The sequence below is a fragment of the Eleutherodactylus coqui genome, chromosome 1 (genome assembly GCF_035609145.1).
Source record: "Eleutherodactylus coqui strain aEleCoq1 chromosome 1, aEleCoq1.hap1, whole genome shotgun sequence".
Lineage (NCBI taxonomy): Eukaryota > Metazoa > Chordata > Amphibia > Anura > Eleutherodactylidae > Eleutherodactylus > Eleutherodactylus coqui.
This window is the reverse complement of record NC_089837.1, coordinates 138,876,506-138,896,713: the sequence shown is the minus strand read 5'-3', so window position 1 is coordinate 138,896,713 and position 20,208 is coordinate 138,876,506. Positions and strand designations below refer to the sequence as shown.

At 41.7% G+C, this 20,208-nt stretch overlaps 1 protein-coding gene across 14 annotated transcripts in view; it reads left to right on the top strand.

Annotated features, from left to right (window-relative positions):
- Nucleotides 1-20,208, top strand: part of TNIK (TRAF2 and NCK interacting kinase) — a 254,044-nt gene that overhangs the window by 113,498 nt on the left and 120,338 nt on the right. For all 14 annotated transcript variants that reach the window (XM_066601124.1, XM_066601158.1, XM_066601133.1 and 11 more), the window contains exons 6-7: nt 12,848-12,938; nt 15,588-15,718. In XM_066601124.1, the coding sequence (XP_066457221.1) occupies nt 12,848-12,938; nt 15,588-15,718 (222 nt within the window). The remainder of the gene's footprint in view (nt 1-12,847; nt 12,939-15,587; nt 15,719-20,208) is intronic.

The following is a 20,208-nucleotide window of genomic DNA, read 5'->3' as shown; positions in this document are numbered from 1 at the left end:
TATTTGAGAGGGAATAGGCCAACGCAGGGTGGACGGATACCGCTTGTGGAACAGAAGGGGAAAAAGTTTGTAGGATCTCTCTTACAAATTAGAGAGATGAGTCAGCTCTCGTGATGGGTGTAAGAGAGGTCTGAAATAACAATTCTGGAACATTTTTTATAACTGTGTCATACCGTCTCTCTGTTGTTCCTCCTAGAAATGTATGAATAAATTGACAACTGGATGTTACTACATGAAATTGTGTCCCTACTAGAGATGAGCGAGTATACTCGCTAAAGGCAATTGCTCGAGCGAACATTGCCTTTAGCGAGTATCTCCCCCACTCGAGACTGCAGGTTCGGGTGCCGGCGCGGGGGAGTGGTGAGTAGCGGCTGTCAGCAGGAGGGAGCGGGGGGGGGGGGGGGGGGGGGGGAGAGGGAGAGAGAGATCTCCCCTCTGTTCCGCCCCGCTCTCCCCCACAGCTCCGTACCCGCTGCCGGCACCCGAACCTGCAGTCTCGAGCGGGGGAAATACTCGCTAAAGGCAATGCTCGCTCGAGCAATTGCCTTTAGCGAGTATACTCGCCTATCTATAGTCCCTACATAGCCTGACACTGTTCAATCAGAGCTGACAGTAATAAATGGTGCAGGGACGTAAAAAATTGACCACGTGACAAGGGGAAAGGTAACACCTAGTTGTCATTTTGTTCGTAGGGTTTTCAAAGCAATAACCAAGGAATGGCACAACGGAGATAGAAGACGCTCCAGAATTATACTTTAATGGGAAAAGTATTCACTAAAATGTACATGTCAGGGGAGCAAAACTTTCCATTATAATTTTCTGTTCGTTCCACTTCTGGTTTTGGCTCACAAAATACTGTTGAAAAATATGCCATGTGAATAAGCCCCAAGGAAGTTCTTTGAGTCACTCATCTAAGCAGCGTTATGTTGTTTGATGATATTGTCAGCTATTTGTTGATCTATTTCTGGGACCGATGCTTTGAGTGGGGGTGATCAATGAGTGGAACAGGTTGCCACAGGAGGTTGTGAGTTCTCCTTTAATGGAAGTGTTTAAGCAAAGGCTGGACATACATCTCTCTGGAATGATTTAGTAAATCCTGCATTGAGCAGGGGGTTGGACCCGATGACCTTGGAGGTCCCTTCCAACCATTCTATGATTCTATGAGTCTTTTTTGTTGCACAGTTGATAATATAGAACAACCTTGCATATAAATTTTCCATGTGCATCGGAATAAATGTAAATGAGCGTATCTAATCGGGGTGTAGTTGGACTGCCTCCATAAACCTTAGACAGTCGGCCAATCCCTATAATCTAATGTGTGTGTTCAGTGTAACGCTTGGTTTACGTAAATAGTTTTTCTAAGTTATTGTATTTTGTATACTTTTAAGCGTTACATTTTCTTGCAGTAGATTCTGTCATCTAGCTTCCATTCGGAAACTTTTTTGGGGCATGGGGACAGAATACTATTGCCTATTCTATCTTTACAAAAAATTGTGATCCAATTATATATGGACCTGAATCTGCCCTCCTATCACAACACGTCCATATTCAGCACCCCAGGCCACAGAAAGCACAGTTTTATAGGAGCCCTGTAGACTATACATAAGGCGTAATTATATGTACAGTACGGTAAGATTGTTCTGCCTAGCCTGAGGACATCATCCAAGGTGTCACATAACCTGACAGACGCTTGTCCTGAAGAAACTTTCAATCCATGATACAATTGCTTTTGCTTAGTGTCATATTTATTGAGCTTTTACCGGTACCTAGTGGCAAGTGGGACAGTTGGCATTCCGTGTCTTACGGTCAGTAATGCAGTCATCATTTGTTACCTGGTACCATTCCATCCTCGATTCCGGTTGGGCAGTGAATCATTCATCTGCTGCTCCTGAGTGACCCATTGTGCATTCAGCAAGCTAGTCCATAATAACGTCATTTATTGCAAAGAGCAGCATCCTCTTTGTCATCACCTTCTGGGAATGTGTAAGTATGTGGTCATCTTGATAATCCCCGGTGGCATATGCCAGCTCCTGGTTCTGATCGCTAGAACTAGACATAGTTGATCGTGATCTCTGTGTACAGTAGTACAGTCACCAGGCCGATCTCCACAGGCTGACACCTTATGAAAACCTCCACCAGCCTCTTGATACTGTTGCAAGCCCTCCAGCTATAACATTATGTACTTGTAGCAAAAAGCTAAAAGAAGACCATTCGAAAAAAGTGGTCAACTATGGTGTATGTAGTTTACTAATGTGAAGAGTCATTCATTGACAGAACATTGTGGCAACACTCATAGTTGTTCATTGTGCACAAGCCAGTGATTAATATTAATGAACATTTGGAAATGGTAATTTGGGCATAGCCTTTGATAAATGAGCTACTTGTTGCGGAGAATGACTGACTAGTGCTGAGTCAACATATGGAGGGGCATTATGTAGACAGACGTGCATAGCTTGATGTTGACTCTTACTAAAGGCCTTTTGACGACATGCTGTTAAAATGGTCTCATTGTGTTCGAAACTCTCAACTTCTAATGATCCGTAGTCTTTGTTTGCTAGGAATTAATAGACAAAATACTGCAGTAATTATAACAATAAGTACTGGCTGGACAGCCTAATGCTACTGTTATCACTTAACATGCCAGCTTGCAGATTCTTTAACGTCAAATCAACATCTAAAACGGAGAAAGTTTCATTACTCTACAAGGTATTCGTGCTGCACTGCAGCAGCAACTAAAGTAGCCAAACTTCTTCAAAGTCTGGAAAGTGTTAATGTGTTAGCGTCACCCAGTGCGGAAAATACCGCTCTGTATGATGATCAGAAAGAAAAACGGACATTTGACTGTAATTGATGGTGGTAACAAAGGTGGCAGCAGAAATGGTTACATCAATGGTATCTGTCACAAAAGTTTTACAGAACATCCTTGAAGAAATGAGATTTCATGGCCTGAGTCATGCTGTGGATATCAGCAGTAAGTATAAGGCCCCTGGCATATTAGGGATTTTTTTTAAATCCATGTGAAATCCGTTATAAAAACGAACTACAAACAAACAGCATACAGACTCCTATTATCCTGTGGTGTAATGCACACTACCACGTTTTTGCATGCAGATACGGGCTGCGTGAAAAACTCTGCATGCGCTATTGTGATCTGTTTTATTGGTGAGACTCACGCATTCAAATCAATGGTGAGAGGAAAACAACATACTTGTGTAGTCCGTGTGCTGTCTGCTTTTTTTAAAAGATGCAAAAAAAATTATTTCATTTTTTTTGTGGACATGAAGAGTCCTTAAGCGGAGTGTCTGGAGGTCCCCATACACCATAAGATGGTTAGACGATTTTGTCTAATGTATGGCCTTAGGGTGGCTTACCACTAGCGATATTTTTTCCTGCGAAGCCATGATTATGAAACCAATGATTTTTAATGGTTTCATACTCATTTGTGATTTTTACGCTAAGAAATATCTGCTCAGTGTTTTCAATAGGGCCGGCAGCAGCCCCATTAAGAACATAGGGAGTACTTCGCGGACTTCTGCCACAGTTGTGACAGCTATGGCAGAGGATTCCTTCATCCCCGCAGGGACCACGGGGGTGAAAGAATCCTCTACCACAGCTGTGGCAGAAGTCCCTGATGCTATCCCATTGCTTTTAATGGGGTCGGCACTGCTGCGGTCCCATTGAAAGCGATGGGTTGCAGGCAATCCCCGCAGTGATGATTTCCAGGGGAGGTCTTGACATATAAGCCCTTCCCTGAAATCAGCCCTAGCTGTAAAAGAATGGAAAAAAAAATTATGCTCACCTAGAAGAGCTGTCAGGCTTTTCTCTGTGGCATGGCAGTCTTCTTCTGTCTTCTGGAGGCCGGCGAATAAAAAGTCTCCGCCTCCAGAAAGCCCTGGTGTCATTGACTGAGCGCTCAGCCATTGAATGACAGCTGAGTTCTGCCAGTGATTGGTCACAGTGCTCAGCCAATCACAGGCAGCGCTCAGCTTAAGGGGTTGTCCTGTACTGTAGTTCACAAAGAAAAAAAAAGCAGAAATGATCCTTAAAAAGCACTACCCACTTCTTCTTCAATACCCTTTTGCTACATCACCGATTACCAGGCGGCCACTCACCTATTTGTTATGCCAGAAAGCATGGTAGTGACCGCTGGAGCAACCAGAGTATTTCCACTGACTGTGTGAGTACTGTTTTCATTTTAGGACATTTTCTTCTTTTCTATTTTATTTTTTTATTAAACAACCCCTTTAATAATTGTCCAGAGTACAGCGTTACTTGCGCTGGGATACAGAGGTGGGGGACTTTGTAGACTGTTATCAGGCTGTATTCACATGGCCGAGATCAGACAGCACTCGGATACCCCGTCTATGCACTGTCCGATGTGTGGGCACTGTACATTTGCATGAACTAACCCTGAGCAAGAATTGGACAAGAATAGGGCATGCAGCAATTTTTCAAACTGTAGACTATTGGTCCAAGTGAAAAATGGTTCTTGTAAGTGTAGCCATTCAAAAGAATGGCTTCTTTTTCTATGCGAATTCTGCCCATCTTGGACACGGATAGGACTCGCACAGAATAACTGGCCACGTGAATACAGTCTATGGGCATGATAGTGATACGGTGAATGGAGGCGAAGCCCACCGGAGATCTCTCGGCCACCCGCCTCCTTTTACTGTCAACAGGCAGTCAAATCGTTCATATACTTACACTAAGTGAGAAGTGGCTCATTAGTCGCTTCATTATAGCGACTAAATAGTGATTTCTTGCTCCAGTACCCTCCGCTCTTAACCCTTTCCAATCCACTGTTTGACGACTGAAGACATTCTGATTGAAGGCTGTACAGCTCCGATGTTGGAAGACGTCCCGCAGGGTATTATTACTGTATATTACTGGCTGCTCTGTTGTCTGGGGCCTCTCCAGCATGTCCCATACCGCAGTACTGGCTCTAGCCAGCAGACGGCGCCATTGTATAATGACAGAAAGAGAAAGCCCCCTAGGAAACCCTGAATCCAAAATTGGATTGCTAAGGGTTACATGGGATGGCTATTGCTGGAAATCACAAATTTTTCGGCTAATAGGCGACCAGTGTAAAAGTACCCTAAGAGCTGTAGTGATTTATATTGTGTGTACCACACCTGACTAACTCCCTTGCATGGTCAGCATTTCATAACTTGGTGGTTTATCTACCCCAGTTCTGGGTATATGGATGACTATAAGCACACCCAACACTTCCCGACCTTTCTACTGTTTATGGTGGCATTGGTCAAAATGGATAGATGTGAACACAATCGTATATCTTTATTACGTCAACCATGACTTCGCCTTTAGAAATCGCCCCAATCATGTAAATGCACATTTGCAGCTCAATGACCTTTTTATAATTTGTGAAGATTAAAATTAGAAATGTATTTTTTCCAATATTTTTGAGCCCTGGACCTGATTGTGACTTTGTGACTTTGCTGGCGCACAAAATGGGTCGCCTTTACTAAAAATAACATTGTACTTGCTAGAACACTTGATTTATTATCAAAACCAGGCCTTTAGAAAATGTATTTCAGATTCCTACGGCATGAAGGTTTACTGATAATTATAAAATGAAGCATGTTAATACATCTTTTACACAGCCTGATGTATTACCTCCACTATGTGGGCCGAACCACAAGCTGTGATAAGAGCTAATTGCAAGCTGCACATCTCTGCAGAGTGGTCATGATTCTTAATTAAAAACCACAAACCTTTCACAAATGCCATATAAACAGTGTTAATGACTTACAACAATAGGGAAAAAATACATTTTTCAGATAATATTGCAGTCAAGCACCAAGAGCTAAAAGTGAAGCGGCCATGTATAATGCTGATCGCAGTAAACGCTGTAATCCTGATGCTTTCATTCAAGGTGTGTGGGGGGTTTCTTACAATAATGAAAACAATGGTTTGGTACCGTGTTAGCCAGTAGAGTCAAATTTGATTGTTCCCAGCAAGAGAAACCAAGCAATCTTGTAGATATGATACCCTTTAATGTCTAAGAAAAATACATGATGTTATAGCTAGCTTCCGAACCAATGCAAGGTTCTTCTTCAGGCTAAAATGGAATAGATCTGAAGAGGCATGCATATTTATACACACATACTTATGACAAGGCACAGACCTGGATGTGATTGGTTTGCACTTAAAAGGAATACTGCAACAGACATAAACATTTTTAACTAGGCACTGATAAGGGAGTGAAAGTTTATGGTCCCTGAATTACTGTTGGGGGGTCATCAGGCCAGGAGTACTGAAACAGAAACGCAAACATCTTTAACTAGACCCTGATAAGAGAGTGAAAGTTTATGGTCCCTGAATTACTGTTGGGGAGGGTCGTCAGGCCAGGAATGCTGCAACAGGTACACAAACATTTTTAACTAGACACGGATAAGGGAGTGAAAGTTTATGGTCCCTGAATTACTGTTGGAGGGGGTTCACCAGGCCAGCAGTCTTATCTGTGCTATAGATTTCTCATACCTGCCATTCACTCATAAAACCTTGGCAATAGTTCAACCCTCCATTGAACGTGTTAAAGGTTGTTATAAATTTATATTCCTAAACTCTTCTATGGCTTTGTGACTTGAAACCACCCTTCAATATCAAAACTCTCATATCCCCTATGTCATGTCCTTGACTAGAAAAGTGCTCGGCCACAGGTAATTCTGTCTTCCTCTGAGTAATTGTATGGCGATATGATCTCATCCTCGCTTTCAGTTTTTGTCCTGTTTCCCCAACATAAAGGCCCCCAACAGGATATTTACTGCACATGATCAGGTACACAACATTGGACATGGTACATGTGAATGTCCCCGGGATCTTATAGTCCTGTTGTGTGTTGGGCATCCGTATCCTGTCTGCAGTCAGTATATGTGAGCAGATCTTGATGTTCTTCACATTACAGGGATAAGTTCCTCTTTGTGTGTCAGAAGGCAATGCATTCCTGATTACAAGGTTCCTCAAATTTGGAGGTTGCCTGTAGCACAGAAGTGGAGGGTCTGGGAATATGATTTTCAGACGGTCATCCTTGTGTAGGGTATGGTGGAGTTTCTTTGCAGTTTTCCTTAGTACCTCTAGCTGTGAATTGTAGGTCACTACTAGATGTACACAATTGTTTCCTTTATTCTCTGTGTATTGGAGTAGTTGATTTCTGGGTATCCTGGTGGCTCTTGTGATTTGGTCATCAATTGAGGTGGGATGGTAGCCATATTTTAAAAATGTCCTTTTAAGATGGTGTAAATGTTCCTCCCTGTCTTTTGGGTTGGAGCAGATCCGGTTCTATCTGACAGCCTGGCTGTAGAGAATAGACTTTTTGATGTGTTTAGGATGGGAACTTTCCCATTTGAGGTATGTGGGACGATCAATTGGTTTTCAGTATAGGGATGTCTGTATTGAGTTGTTTGAAATTTTCATGGTGGTGTCCAAAAAGTTGATTTCAGTATATGAGTAGCTTAATGTCAGGCTTATGGTAGGGTGGAATGCATTGCATCTCTCATGGAATTTTATTAGTTCTTGTTTGGTGTTGGTCCAGATGACTATGATGTCATCAATGTAGCAAAAGTAGGCCAATAGTCTGCTGGAGCAGGAGGCCAGAAAGTCACTCTCCAGTTTTGCCATGAAAAAGTTGGCATATTGCGGTGCCACTTTACTTCCCATGGCGGTTCCGGTGAGTTGCAGGAAAATCTCTTTGCCAAAGGAGAAATAATATAAAACCCCCCTATCTATATGTCCCATTATGCCATATAGACATCATGGAATGGTTTCCCCAAATTGGCAGACAACCTTTAAGGCCGCCTGCAGACGGGTGGAAATTCCACGGCGGGATTTCCGCCCGTGGACGCTGCCATAGGATTGCATTAGCAAACGCAATCCTAGGCAGACGGCTGCGATTTGTCAGCGCGAAATTTCGCGCAGCAAACACATCGCGGCATGCTCTATTTCTGTGCGGAGCTCTGCGAGCCCCGTACAGAAATCTCACTCCCTGGCCACCGCCTCCAGTCTGCGCATGCGCCGGCTGCCGGCACATCAAACAGCTGGAGCCGCGGAAGCGAGTGAGTACGCGCTGCTCTCTGCAGGGGCTCGGGACGGGTCCTGCTGCGAGAATTATTGCAGCCGGATCCGACCCGGCTGTCTACAGGCGGCCTAAATCAGATTGAACAGCCCCTAAGTACCAATGATCCCTATTCTGTTATACCCATACCTTCCGTGTACTGTGCAATATATATGCCTACTCATCGGAATCACTGGCATTTAATACTACACTTCCTCCTGCAGAGGCACTACAGGGAAAATGCATTGTTTACCATAACCGCTCTTGGTTTATTAGTTGATTGGTAAGCATTTCAAAAGACCGGAGGTGATCGAACAAAACAAGGTTATTGTTGTGAGGTGCCTGTTATCTTGGTTGAAGCTTCCATAAGTATTCATGCCTAGATCTGTCAAGTGTACATGTTTATTGCCATAAGGAGCGATTAACAAGCCATTGCCAGGTACTTATGGCCGCTCTTCTCTCATGGTGGAAAAAATCTACTACAGTTTTCACAAACGCCCTTTAGAGTATGCTCACCTAGCGGAATCCGCATTGGATTTTTCTTCACGGATGCCACTTCTAAACACGTGGCAGAAATCCGTGGCTAACTTGCATATTTCTGCCACTGATTTTCCCCCTGTTTCCTATGGATTTAGCCCTCTGTTTTTCTTCCATGCGCCATATCAAATATTGTGTGAAAACCTATTGAAATGAATAGGACACTTTACTGGCATGGATTTGTATCACAATCCCTGCAGATTCAAAAATCTGCATCAAATGTCTGCTTTGTAAAAATACCCCTATGTTGCAGCATATTTGAATTATGTCTGCTTGGGAAAAAGGGGAGTATACTTCACTACTACATGTGATGCGTCTTGGGCTGTCTGTGTGCCACAAATAAAAGAAATCTACTACATCTGTGAGTTGGAGTAGACTTCTGGTATAGCTTACTCCGGCTCCTGACATAAATTATAGTCAAATTGTTGGTCCGGACATGCACACCACCTCCCACTAATCCACAACTACTTCATTAAATATTGTCGTGAACAGCACAAAACAGTGAAAGTTGCACATTTTTATGCAATAAAAGTGTCAATATTTGTAACTTTATGATTTTGACATTGATAAATTCCCCTTTTAAGGCATACAAAAAGACGAGTAAAAGGCTTTTGACCCATATAGCCACCTTGTAGCTTATCCTTATAAAAATTTTCCGGGATGTCCCTTCCAGACATACCATGGTATATCGGGCTTCGTCATGCGATGGAAACGGCTACACCAAACTAAAACTAATAAAAGCAAATACTTGTTTCCTTTGAAAGGCTGCAGTTCTTGACTAAAAATATCTCCACCTAGCCCTGGGCTTACATGGGCCAATATATTTTTTCTTTACTTACGTTTGTCACTTGGGTGGTGTAAACAAAATATACAAGAAGAATTTGAAATGAACGTCATCTTCAAGCATATTCTGGAAGTTTAGAACCAAAAATACGAGGGCAACGCTTGTGTTTGCCCCTCGAAACAGCTGTCCGCGTATGGTTTTCTGGCTTGGTTTCCTTTTCCCAATCATTGTTTACAGACTTCTTAAAGAGTCATACGTTGATTTGAAGGAGTGCTGCTATCCAATAAGTAGCGCTGCAGCGGTATTGGTCCATCTTCCTTATTTGCATAAATTACCCAGAAGAGCATGCATGGCCTTACAGGTCTCCTCACTTACCTGTCAGGTGTCTTCTCACACCCCTTCTGGGTGCTCTCCTTGGGGAGAGACTATGTTCCCTCGAACCACTCACCCCTTAGGTGTCTCCACACAATGTTTTGGGCTCTCCTTAAGGAGAGACGACACCTATCTTGACCCATCTTTTTTGACACATGGGGTAGTTTTATTCACATACTGCCACAAAGAATCAGGAGTGATATCAGGGACGGTTTCTGTTTCACAGTTTGGTACATGGGGTGATTACTGATAGGTGAACCACAGGTAATTTTTTTTTTGCCACGTATTACATGTGCGTGACATGCAGTATCTGGAAGCAATAGAAGTCAATGGGCTTTCATTCTTTTATGCACATAAGTTTGTGGACACTGTGTGTTGATATCCGCGTGAAAAAAAACTTCAGCATGCTGTATTTTACCGCGTAATATGTGCATATAGCCCACATTGAACTAATGTGTGAAAAGCAGAGCTCACGCAAACTTTGATATGCAGCGTTTTATGCATAAGCCCGTGGACATGAGCCCTTACAATTGACTTGGCCCCGGGGAAAGGGGGTCTGCATCTCCACCACCATTTTCTGGGATGGTTGGTCGTTCTGTTTCAAAAAGTAGCAGGATTACTTTCTCTGTGGGACTGGGAGGCAGAGGGAAAGAGGAATGGACAGGCCAAAACTCTGGTTATGCTATGAAAAGTTTGTTTTTAAAACTATGAAATTGTTCTGCATATACGTATGGGGTAACACATGTAAATGGGTCAAAATTCTGACTACTGTCGATCAGAGATTTTTAGAACACTGCATGTGGTTCTTTGGCTGTTTAGGCGAGCTGCTGTTATATCTGGTATATATGCATCTAGAACACACGCCAGACTGATTTTGCATATGTATACGCATAACTGAATAGAATACATTTCAAAAGATATATCTGTGAAGCCAAATCTTGTGAATTCTTGATGTACCTAAGAAAACCACATACGCAGGAGCCATTGTTTTGTTGTGATGAGTTCATTTTGTTTATTTCAAAAAATTCAAAACTTTTTGAAAAAACATGGAAGGTTGCCTTCAGCTTCACAGCTCTAAAATCAAATCTTTGTGTTGAAGGAGAAATGTTATTTCCCTCTATATGAGCGGCATGTTGTTGGTTAAAAGAAGACATTCATTTCCCAGTGATGTTCTTGCCAGTCCTTGAAGGGTTGTATACTTTGGACAATCCCTTTTTGTTAGGTTTCCCAGACAGTAAGCTGATCAAATCATCTTCTGGTATCTCCAGCAGCGATTGGCGGTAATCTGTAGGGAAAGTATTTAGTCCCCATATTATAGGTAAAACGAAAGTGACAATGGATGTAAGTCTTGAATAAGGGACTTCTCTGTATCTATTCACAATTACCTAATAGAGTATGGAACAATGGTTATCTAAACCAGACAACACAATAAAAGGGGTTGTCCGGTTATCGGACAACATTCCGCCTATAGGGTCCACTGTGCTAAAACAGTGAAATGAGCTGTACTTACCCATCCTCTGCGATTCAGCGCTGCAGTCCTGCTGTGCTCTTTGTGTTTTTGGTGGCTGATGATATCACCAGAAGTCATCTGACCACTGAAAACCAATTAGAAGCTGCAGCGTTCTGAATGTGAGCGCTGATGCCAGTGGAATGCCAGTAGTGTAGCATACCACTTTTCCCGCTCTTCTTCAAAAAATGTATATATGGTGTATTTGTGGTATGTGCTCTTTTTTTTCTTGTTAACATCAGAGTCGATAGGATGGGCACAATTATTGTGTATCCTTTTTGGTCTTGAATGCAAAAAAGAATACTACGTTTTATTAAAAGAAAGCTTTTACAGTAAAAAACATATGTTTTGTTTAAACACGAACAGCCCCCCCAATGGGATATATTGAACAATCTATACTAGTATTGTAAGGAGGCAGTGGTTTCTTCGGTTAAGTGGGATGGCATTGGTTGTTGAAAATAATAATCTTAAATGGCATTTATTAAACTTTTTGCTGTGTTTCATACCGTGTCCATTGGGTTTTCTCACCATAATAAGTAATAGATTATCACCAGGCCATTTCTATCTTATTGGTGAGAATCGTAGGGTATGTTCACATGGATTCTTCCGCATGGATTCCGCCTCCTAAACTACAATAGAATTCTATAGATGCTGTAGATTCGCATGCAGATTTAGCCTGGTCAGTGGACAATATCCACATGTGAAATTTGCGATGCAGTTCAGCTTGAAGAAGTGACATGTCAACTCATAAGGATCCGCATAGAGTCACGTCTGAAATAATGCACATGGATTTTGCCCAATAGGAGGGCTAAACGTGCATGCGACTCTAGGTTCTGATGGGGTTTTAGAGAAGGAATGTCTGCGAAAAAATCCACATGAGATTCCGTAGGTGGGGGTCCAACCTCTGTTTTGGTAGGTAGGGGGTCCAAGCTCTGGGATACTCCCTGAGATCAAAGAGTTCTATCCACTTACTGAGCAATACTGCAGTTCCCAGCACACCCAGAAGTCCGATTGCCACCAATTGTAACATGGTTTATCCTAGCAGTAGGGACTTGTTATTTGTATAGCGCCAACTTAGTTCGCAGTGCTTTCAGGTAATTTATTTATTACCCCCCTTCCTCAGCAAGCTGGGTACTCATTTTACTGACCTGTGGTGATTGAACCTGCAACCTTCAGGTTGTGAGCGAGAGCTTTGGACTGCATACTGCTGCCTTAACACTTTACGCCATAGTGTTAGGAGGGGAGAATACCCCTGTAAATACCCTCTCCTAGTTTCCAAGACAAAAAGGGAACAGACGGTATATCTCTGTGATATTTATGCCATCTTAGTGGTATTTATATAGAAATATTCTTACTGCAGAATTAAAATATTTCCCTGTGCGTAAACTGCGGATCAGCATGCACGGTATGCTGAAAACAGCACTTATGTCCTAAATAGCCACAAATGCTTCATTAATCACACACTTTGAGTTCAGAATACACTTTTTTCGGGTGACCGATATGCATTATTTTGTTAATTCATTCTTTTACCTTGAGATAGAAATTACAATCTACCTTTCCTCATCAATCTCTCCAGGGTCTTAGTCATCTGCACCAGCACAAGGTGATTCATCGAGATATTAAGGGGCAAAATGTCTTGCTGACAGAAAATGCTGAAGTTAAACTAGGTAAGAGGAGATGTGAATTAGAATGAGGACTGAAAAACACATTTCCTGCTCAACTGTATTTTCCTCTCTTGTCACATAAATGCAATGTAAATGAAATATCGCTGTTTACCGCTGGAAGAAGCCCTAGTTGATCATGTCGCCATGTCATTTACTGTCACATGATTGTACTTTTTGAATCAAAGACCTGTATGTCTGCGAAATCGAAAATACTACTGTGCTTGGGATAAAGCAAATCCACCCAGTCAAACTCCGTTTACCACTGATATCCCCATTTTTAACATTTATGGCATATCATATAGCAGATAGGTGTGGATCCTACCTCTGGGATACCGATACACTGAGAGGACTAAAACATGCAAACACTCAACCGCTATAATGTATAATGTGTAAGAAGTGTTAAATAAATGGTTTTGTGCTAGGAGCCACAGTCATCTCAGATTTGATTGTCATCTCAAAGGTGAAATTTCAGTTAAAAGGTTTTTCTAATAAATACCATCTTTCCCAATATCCGTGGTTGACTGCTCTAATTGTTTAGTCACTTGATTGACTTGGACGATCACCTCCGAATTAATGGCCCTGGAACTATAGTGTCTTGAGATATTAGAAATCTTGTTACTAATTATAATAGTTCTTACAATTAAAGAGAACCTGCACTTTTTAAAACTTTTGACATGTTTGAGCAACTTGTCAAAAATTTTGATCAGTGGGAGGGACACAGAATTTTACATACATCTATATATCTGTCTTCAGCTGCTGAGAGGAGTAAACAGGCAAAAAAAGACAGCCGAATTGGCACAGTGAGTGCTGTTGCCCCTTTTTTTTCAGCGATCAGCGTGGATCTCAGCACCTGGAACCCCACGAATCAAAACTTTTGACATGTCAGTCTGGCATGTCAAAAGTTTTTTTAAATCTTCAAGACCTTTTAGATTTTTTCCTGAAATGTGCAGGTAGTTTTTTTTTACTATTGCCGGTACCAACATATGTTCTAAAAAAAAAAACAGCTTGCCAATAACTTGACTGGGATTGAAATCAGGCACAGATTTCTCAAATGTAGATGACTTAGAATGAATTTTTGAATACCCTAAAAGATGGCAAATGACTTGCTAATCTAGTCATTCCTCCACACCATTTAAAACTGCAGATGCTGCAGTCATTGCTGATCGCAGAATCTAAATGTTTTTACAGAAAATGTTGCTTCCTCCCCCCACCCCCTTAACATAAGGCTTTTAATATTGAAAAAACTAAGACGAAAAATACTATACATAATCGGTATTGCCACATCCATGGCATCTAGTAATACAAAATACTACATGATTTATCTATTCCATTAGAAATAAATAATAAAAGAAAATGCCAAAATAGCTGTTTTCTGTCCATTTTGCTTCCTTGAAAAAATAATAAAATTAACTAAAAGAATTAAAAATAATATTTTTTTGTAAGAGTGTTGTGCAAAAGTAGTAAAACATAATAACATTTCTCTAAATGTGTTCTTGTCAGAATTGTAATGACAAAATTAACATAATATTTATACCAAAAGGTGAATGCCATACAAAGAAATCCATAAAACACATTGCTAAATTAGCTTTTTTCCCCCATTGCCCCTAGTAAAAAACATTTAATAAAAGTTATTCAATACATTATAATACCTAAAATTACTGCTTAGAAAAACTAGAACTAGTCCTGCAAAACCCAAGGTCTCGTACAACTACATTAACGGAAAATAAAAATATTTTGACCACTGCAACACAAAAGGATCATTGATTTACTAGTCCTTGGCGCTAAAAATAAGACCTACCCTGTTTTTTTCTGGCTTTTCTGGGGGGATTAAAATATAAGTCCTACCCCAAAAATAAGCTGTAGCTATACTGCATTAAAAATAAAGGAATGCATTACCTAGCAGGTGCGGTCCGGGTCCCTCACGCTGCTCTCCGGAGGTCTGCGATTTTCCCGTAGTCCTCGCATTCCTAGCTGTACATCATCACTTTCTGGTGACAGGATTCATAAATTCCGCCTCCAGGAAGCGATGGCTGTGATTGGTTCTCGATGGCTGTGATTGGCTGAGCTGAAGCTAGCCGATTCATAAATCCTGCCTCCACATCGAGATGGCTGTTGATTGGTTCTTTGAGCACCGCAACTTAGCCAATCAATGCAGTGCTCGATAAACCAATGTGATGGTTCATCAAGCTCTGCATTCATTGTCTGAGCGCGGCACTCGAAAATCAATAAACGCCTATCGCTTCCTGGAGGCGGAATTTATGAATACTGTCACCAGGGAGTGATGATATACAAGTGGCTAAGACTGCGGGAACATTGCAGACCTCCAGAGAGCTGCGTGATGGACATGGACTGAGCCTGCTAGGTAAGTACTACCTCCTCAAAAATAAGACCTAGTGACTCTTTGGGGGCAAAAATGTAATATAAAACAGGGTCTTATTTTCAGGGAAACGCGGAATTAGTTATGTCACTAAGGGTTTAAAAATGCATTTAAGGCGACGGAGTTCTGCACCAAATATATTTGCATAAGACATACATTTTAAATTTGCGGTAAAAAAGTGAAATTTTAGGGAGGGTTTTTACAATGTCATATGACGTGTTCTTCAAAGTGCTATTTTTCTTGACGTCTCCCTTTGTTCTACCATTTGGCTACAGTGGATTTCGGTGTGAGCGCACAGCTGGACAGGACAGTGGGAAGAAGAAATACTTTCATCGGTACTCCATATTGGATGGCTCCTGAAGTCATTGCCTGTGATGAAAACCCCGATGCAACCTATGACTTTAAGGTACATTATGCCCAAGCCCTGCCGTAATGTTCCTAGTTACACTCTGCTGTGGGTGTAAAATATTGCTTAGGACTTATGGGCATCTGTCATGATGTCAAAATCCGCAGTTTCTAGAATGAATTAAAAGTAGCATACAGTTGTCAAGTTGCCACCGTAATAATGTTGTTCTTGTGTACACTCCATGGAGAAATGAATCAGATTACTAGACACCCCGGGCAAACTGAAGCTGCAGCAAATCCTCTTTTATTCAGTCCCAGTTTCAAAGAAAATGATGCAATCTCTCAGTAAGCTTTGCTGATTTTGTGCCTCAAGTTAAATTGCCATCTGCAAGTCTTTTGCTGCTTGTTCTTACCTCTGTACTGTTTACTGTCCTGCTTTCTACTTTTGATTTTCTCTATGAAATCCTCAGGACTTTGCAGAATTTCACAAAGACCCGTGAACAAGTAATACAGAACATGCACTATCTAGGCTGATAAGAAATACTTGAAATCTTCTGCTGTTAAGTGTAATCTTGTTAGAAGCTTAAATCCTTGAAATACTTCAATGGTCCTTTTTATGTGAAGTTCGTCTACTTATGATTTAAAGGGAAAATCATTTGCAAAGAAAGGAATACATGGCTTAATATAGATTCCCAGATAACCCATTAACAGCAGGGTTTATTTTCTATTTCTTTACGATTCTGATTTCAGCAATCTACATTGCAGTATCCTTAGGATACTATACGCTTTGTGTAGAAACATCTTAAAGGGCTTGTCTCATCATGACAAACCCTTCCCATGCCCTTTAGGGTACATGGACGTCATATCGCTAATAGGCAGTAGCACTCCAGCACAAGGTTTCGTGTTCAAACCTTGATTGTTCAGACCAAATGTCACAGAAATTAGAGCAGCAACACTTATGCATTTCCAACTGAGTCCTTAGTCATAGCATGTGCGCGACTAATCTGGACTTTTTTTTAGTTAAAAGCAGCCAATAATATGGCCATACGTCACAGGCAAATTCATTGAAAATACGTGGCTTTACATCACATTGGGTCATACACCTTCTACCGGTAGGTGCCTCCTTAAGGAGAGATGATACCCTTGTGACCCACATCATAGGCCTCTCACTAGCTAAGCCGGATCCTACTGCACACTGATGAGGGGCAAAAACCCCGAAACAGCTGTCTGTGTATGGATTCTGGCTTTTCCTTTTCAATTCCCAATCATTGTTATAAAGACTTGTATAAAGGGTCGGACACTGATTTGCAGGTGGCGCTGTAGAGGTATTGTTCTATCTTCCTTAACTCATTTTATTGAGGAAGAAAAGAACATAGCAAATTGTATTACTCCGAGACAAATCTGAATGGAACATGGTTCAAATATAGGAATAGGATACACTTGCATAGAACAACGTATACTGTATAACATAAGACGTATGAAAAGGTATATGTAGAATTCAGGATATCATTGTTACCCCTGTGAACGACTAGTGGGTACCTGGAAAGGTTGGGTACCTCATTAGGTCAACCAGCTGTTGAAATGCATTTTGCATGTGGCTAAAAGTGGATATCAAAAGACCTCTAAGATATCAAGAAAGACATCAGCATGCCAGACGTGTGAGATCAAAAGATACAAACAGGATATACAAATAGTGTATCAGTAAGATATGGAAAACAAAACAATATTATACTTGCCATCCATCTCAGTAAGTATGTGGCAAATCAATCTGTGGGGAAGAGTTTATGTTAATCAGCCCTAGAGGTTGATAGCAGACTTTAACTCCACCCTTCCAGGATATACTCCCCTTTGCCCGTTGTGAACTATGGCCTGTTTCACACGAGTGATGTGACAATGCTACAAATGGCATGTATGTGAAGCCCATGCTTCCTATGGGTTCCTTCAGATTTGCAATGTTTTGTAGCATACGACCTCGCAGGTTTTGTGATATGCCCGCGACTTGCGATGTTTTGTAGCCCATGTTTCGCTATGGAGCCTTGCTCTCTGTTGCATCGCATCCCATGAAAACGCAGTTTTCGTGCGATGCTATGCAACTTTGACAGTAGGAAATCCTACTCTAAAAGCCCTAAACTAAGCCCTAGCTCCAGAAAAAAATTTGAAAAAAGAATACATCACCTAAGAAACACTGTCAGCTCCACCACATCTTCTCCCCGTTCCCCGGCACTGGTCTTCAGGCATGTCTTCTGGCCGGGGACTGTAAAATCCCCGCCTACAGGGAGCACTACCTTTGATTGGCTGAGCGCTCAGCCAATCAGAGCCAGCGCTACAATGAAAGGCTGTGATTCATTCATCAGGGGTAGAAGACGCAGCCGGACAGCGCTTCTTAGGTGATGTATGTGGGGGGGGGGGGGGGGGTTGTTTTTTTTATGCAGCTAGGCTTATTTTCAAGGTAGGGCTTACATTTTAAGCCCCCTCTCTCCCCTCCGAAAATCGTTGCACGTGGTGCTACAAAGTCGTGCGACACAGATTTACGGTATCGCTAGCGAGAAAACGCAACGGTATGGCACTGACCACCAACAGGCCTAAAAACAATGGATGATGCTACATGATATTTCAGCTAAATTGTCCAGTGAGACACTTTATGGCCATACTGTCATGTATTATAAGGCAGTTCTCTATAAGAGAGACACTGCGCAGGTCAGAATGTTCTGCATTCCTTCCACAGCAGTGACATTCCATATCCAGTGATTGGCTGCAGCAGTCACATGTCCTGGTCAGCAGCTTGCAGAAAGGACAGAGTAGTTGTGTAGCAATGTTATGTTGTGGGATAGCCCTTTTAAGAACTGCAGGCCATGTAATAAAGCTCTTGCAAGCAGCTGTGTGTGCAGTGCATGTCCTTAAATCCTTATCATAGTTTAGGAATGTTTTGCAGTGTCGGCCTGTGATAGGTGTTGAATACTTCCAATTTTCTGTTTATGAATGAAAAGGCAAGTAGTCAAAAATACTCCTTCCATACACAATAGTGTCCAAGTTAAACAGAAAAATAAAAGTAATAATAATAAATCCTGTGTATTATAATATAAAACAGAACATAATAAAAGTTTGAGATCATGCAGAATGTTTAGACAATGGGAAAAATGATATGAAACCTCCATCTAATATTCTAAAATTAAAGGTTTTCATGTCTGTAGATGGAAAATGCTGTGCTAGTACATTTCCCGATTTGATAAAGCCACCTTATGATCACCTCCTGGTTTCGCTTTTCAAGCTTTTTCTATGCCTGTTATTAGAAATATTCCTATTGGTCGGTCTAATGATGTTACTTAAATGTTCAAGCCCCGCCTTTTCAATCTTCCTGATGTGTATCCTATATATGATAAATGAGATATGGGTTTTAGGGGTTCAGCGCTGGTTCCGTTCTGGCCTTGTATGTAGTAATCTGTATGAAACCAGGACTAAACCTGGATGGTACCAGAGAAGAGAATATGTCAGCCTGGGACCTCTTTAGAACCAGTGCTGCACCCCCAAACCGTAATGTGACCGAAGCCTTAAGCTATGTTTTTGTCTTTTTACTGTATGTTCTTTTGCTTTAGATGCCTTCTCATATATTAATACTATAGCACAATAGAGTTCTGATATTTTTGTTGCAGTGTTTCAGATGAGATGCAAATTCATCCCTTGCTACTATGAGCATTATAAGCTAAGCTTCGAGGCGCACAGTAACTGACATGCTGAGTCTGGGGATGTAAGTTTTATACTTGCCTTTCGTGCCATTCCCTTGGTGTCTGCTTTCAAACCCACCACTGAACGCTTCCGGTAGACTACACGGCATGCATATAGAATGGGAGGACTACATAGCGCACAGTGGTGGGTTTGAGAACTGGCAGCAGGGAAACAGCGGTGAAGGTAAGCATGGTAGTTACTTTGAGCCCATAAGCTTAGTTCATAAGGATCAAAATAGCTGACAGTGTCTCCTTTAATGGAAAAAGGCCATTTTTTAACACTCTCTTTTTTAGATTAGTTTGCGGTATGTTTTTATATTAATCAAAGCTGCTTTTCTAATAGAATTGCAAATCCCCTGCATAGACAGCAAGTTAAATCTGTCTGTGGCCACCACTAGGGGGAGCTAATTTAGCACACATTGTTTTATTATTGACTGCACTGTTTAAACCAGGGATGCACGCCCTTTTCTGGTCCGAGGGCCGCATTGTCTTATTGAACCGCGACTTGCGATGTTTTGTAGCCCATGTTTCCCTATGGAGCCTTGCTCTCTGTTGCATCGCATCCCATGAAAACGCAGTTTTCGTGCGATGCGATGCGATGCAACTTTGACAGTAGGAAATCCTACTCTAAAAGCCCTAAACTAAGCCCTAACTCCAGAAAAAAATTAAAAAAAAGAATACATCACCTAAGAAACACTGTCAGCTCCACCGCATCTTCTCCCCGTTCCCTGGCACTGGTCTTCAGGCATGTCTTCTGGCCGGGGACTGTAAAATCCCTGCCTACAGGGAGCACTACCTTTGATTGGCTGAGCGCTCAGCCAATCAGAGC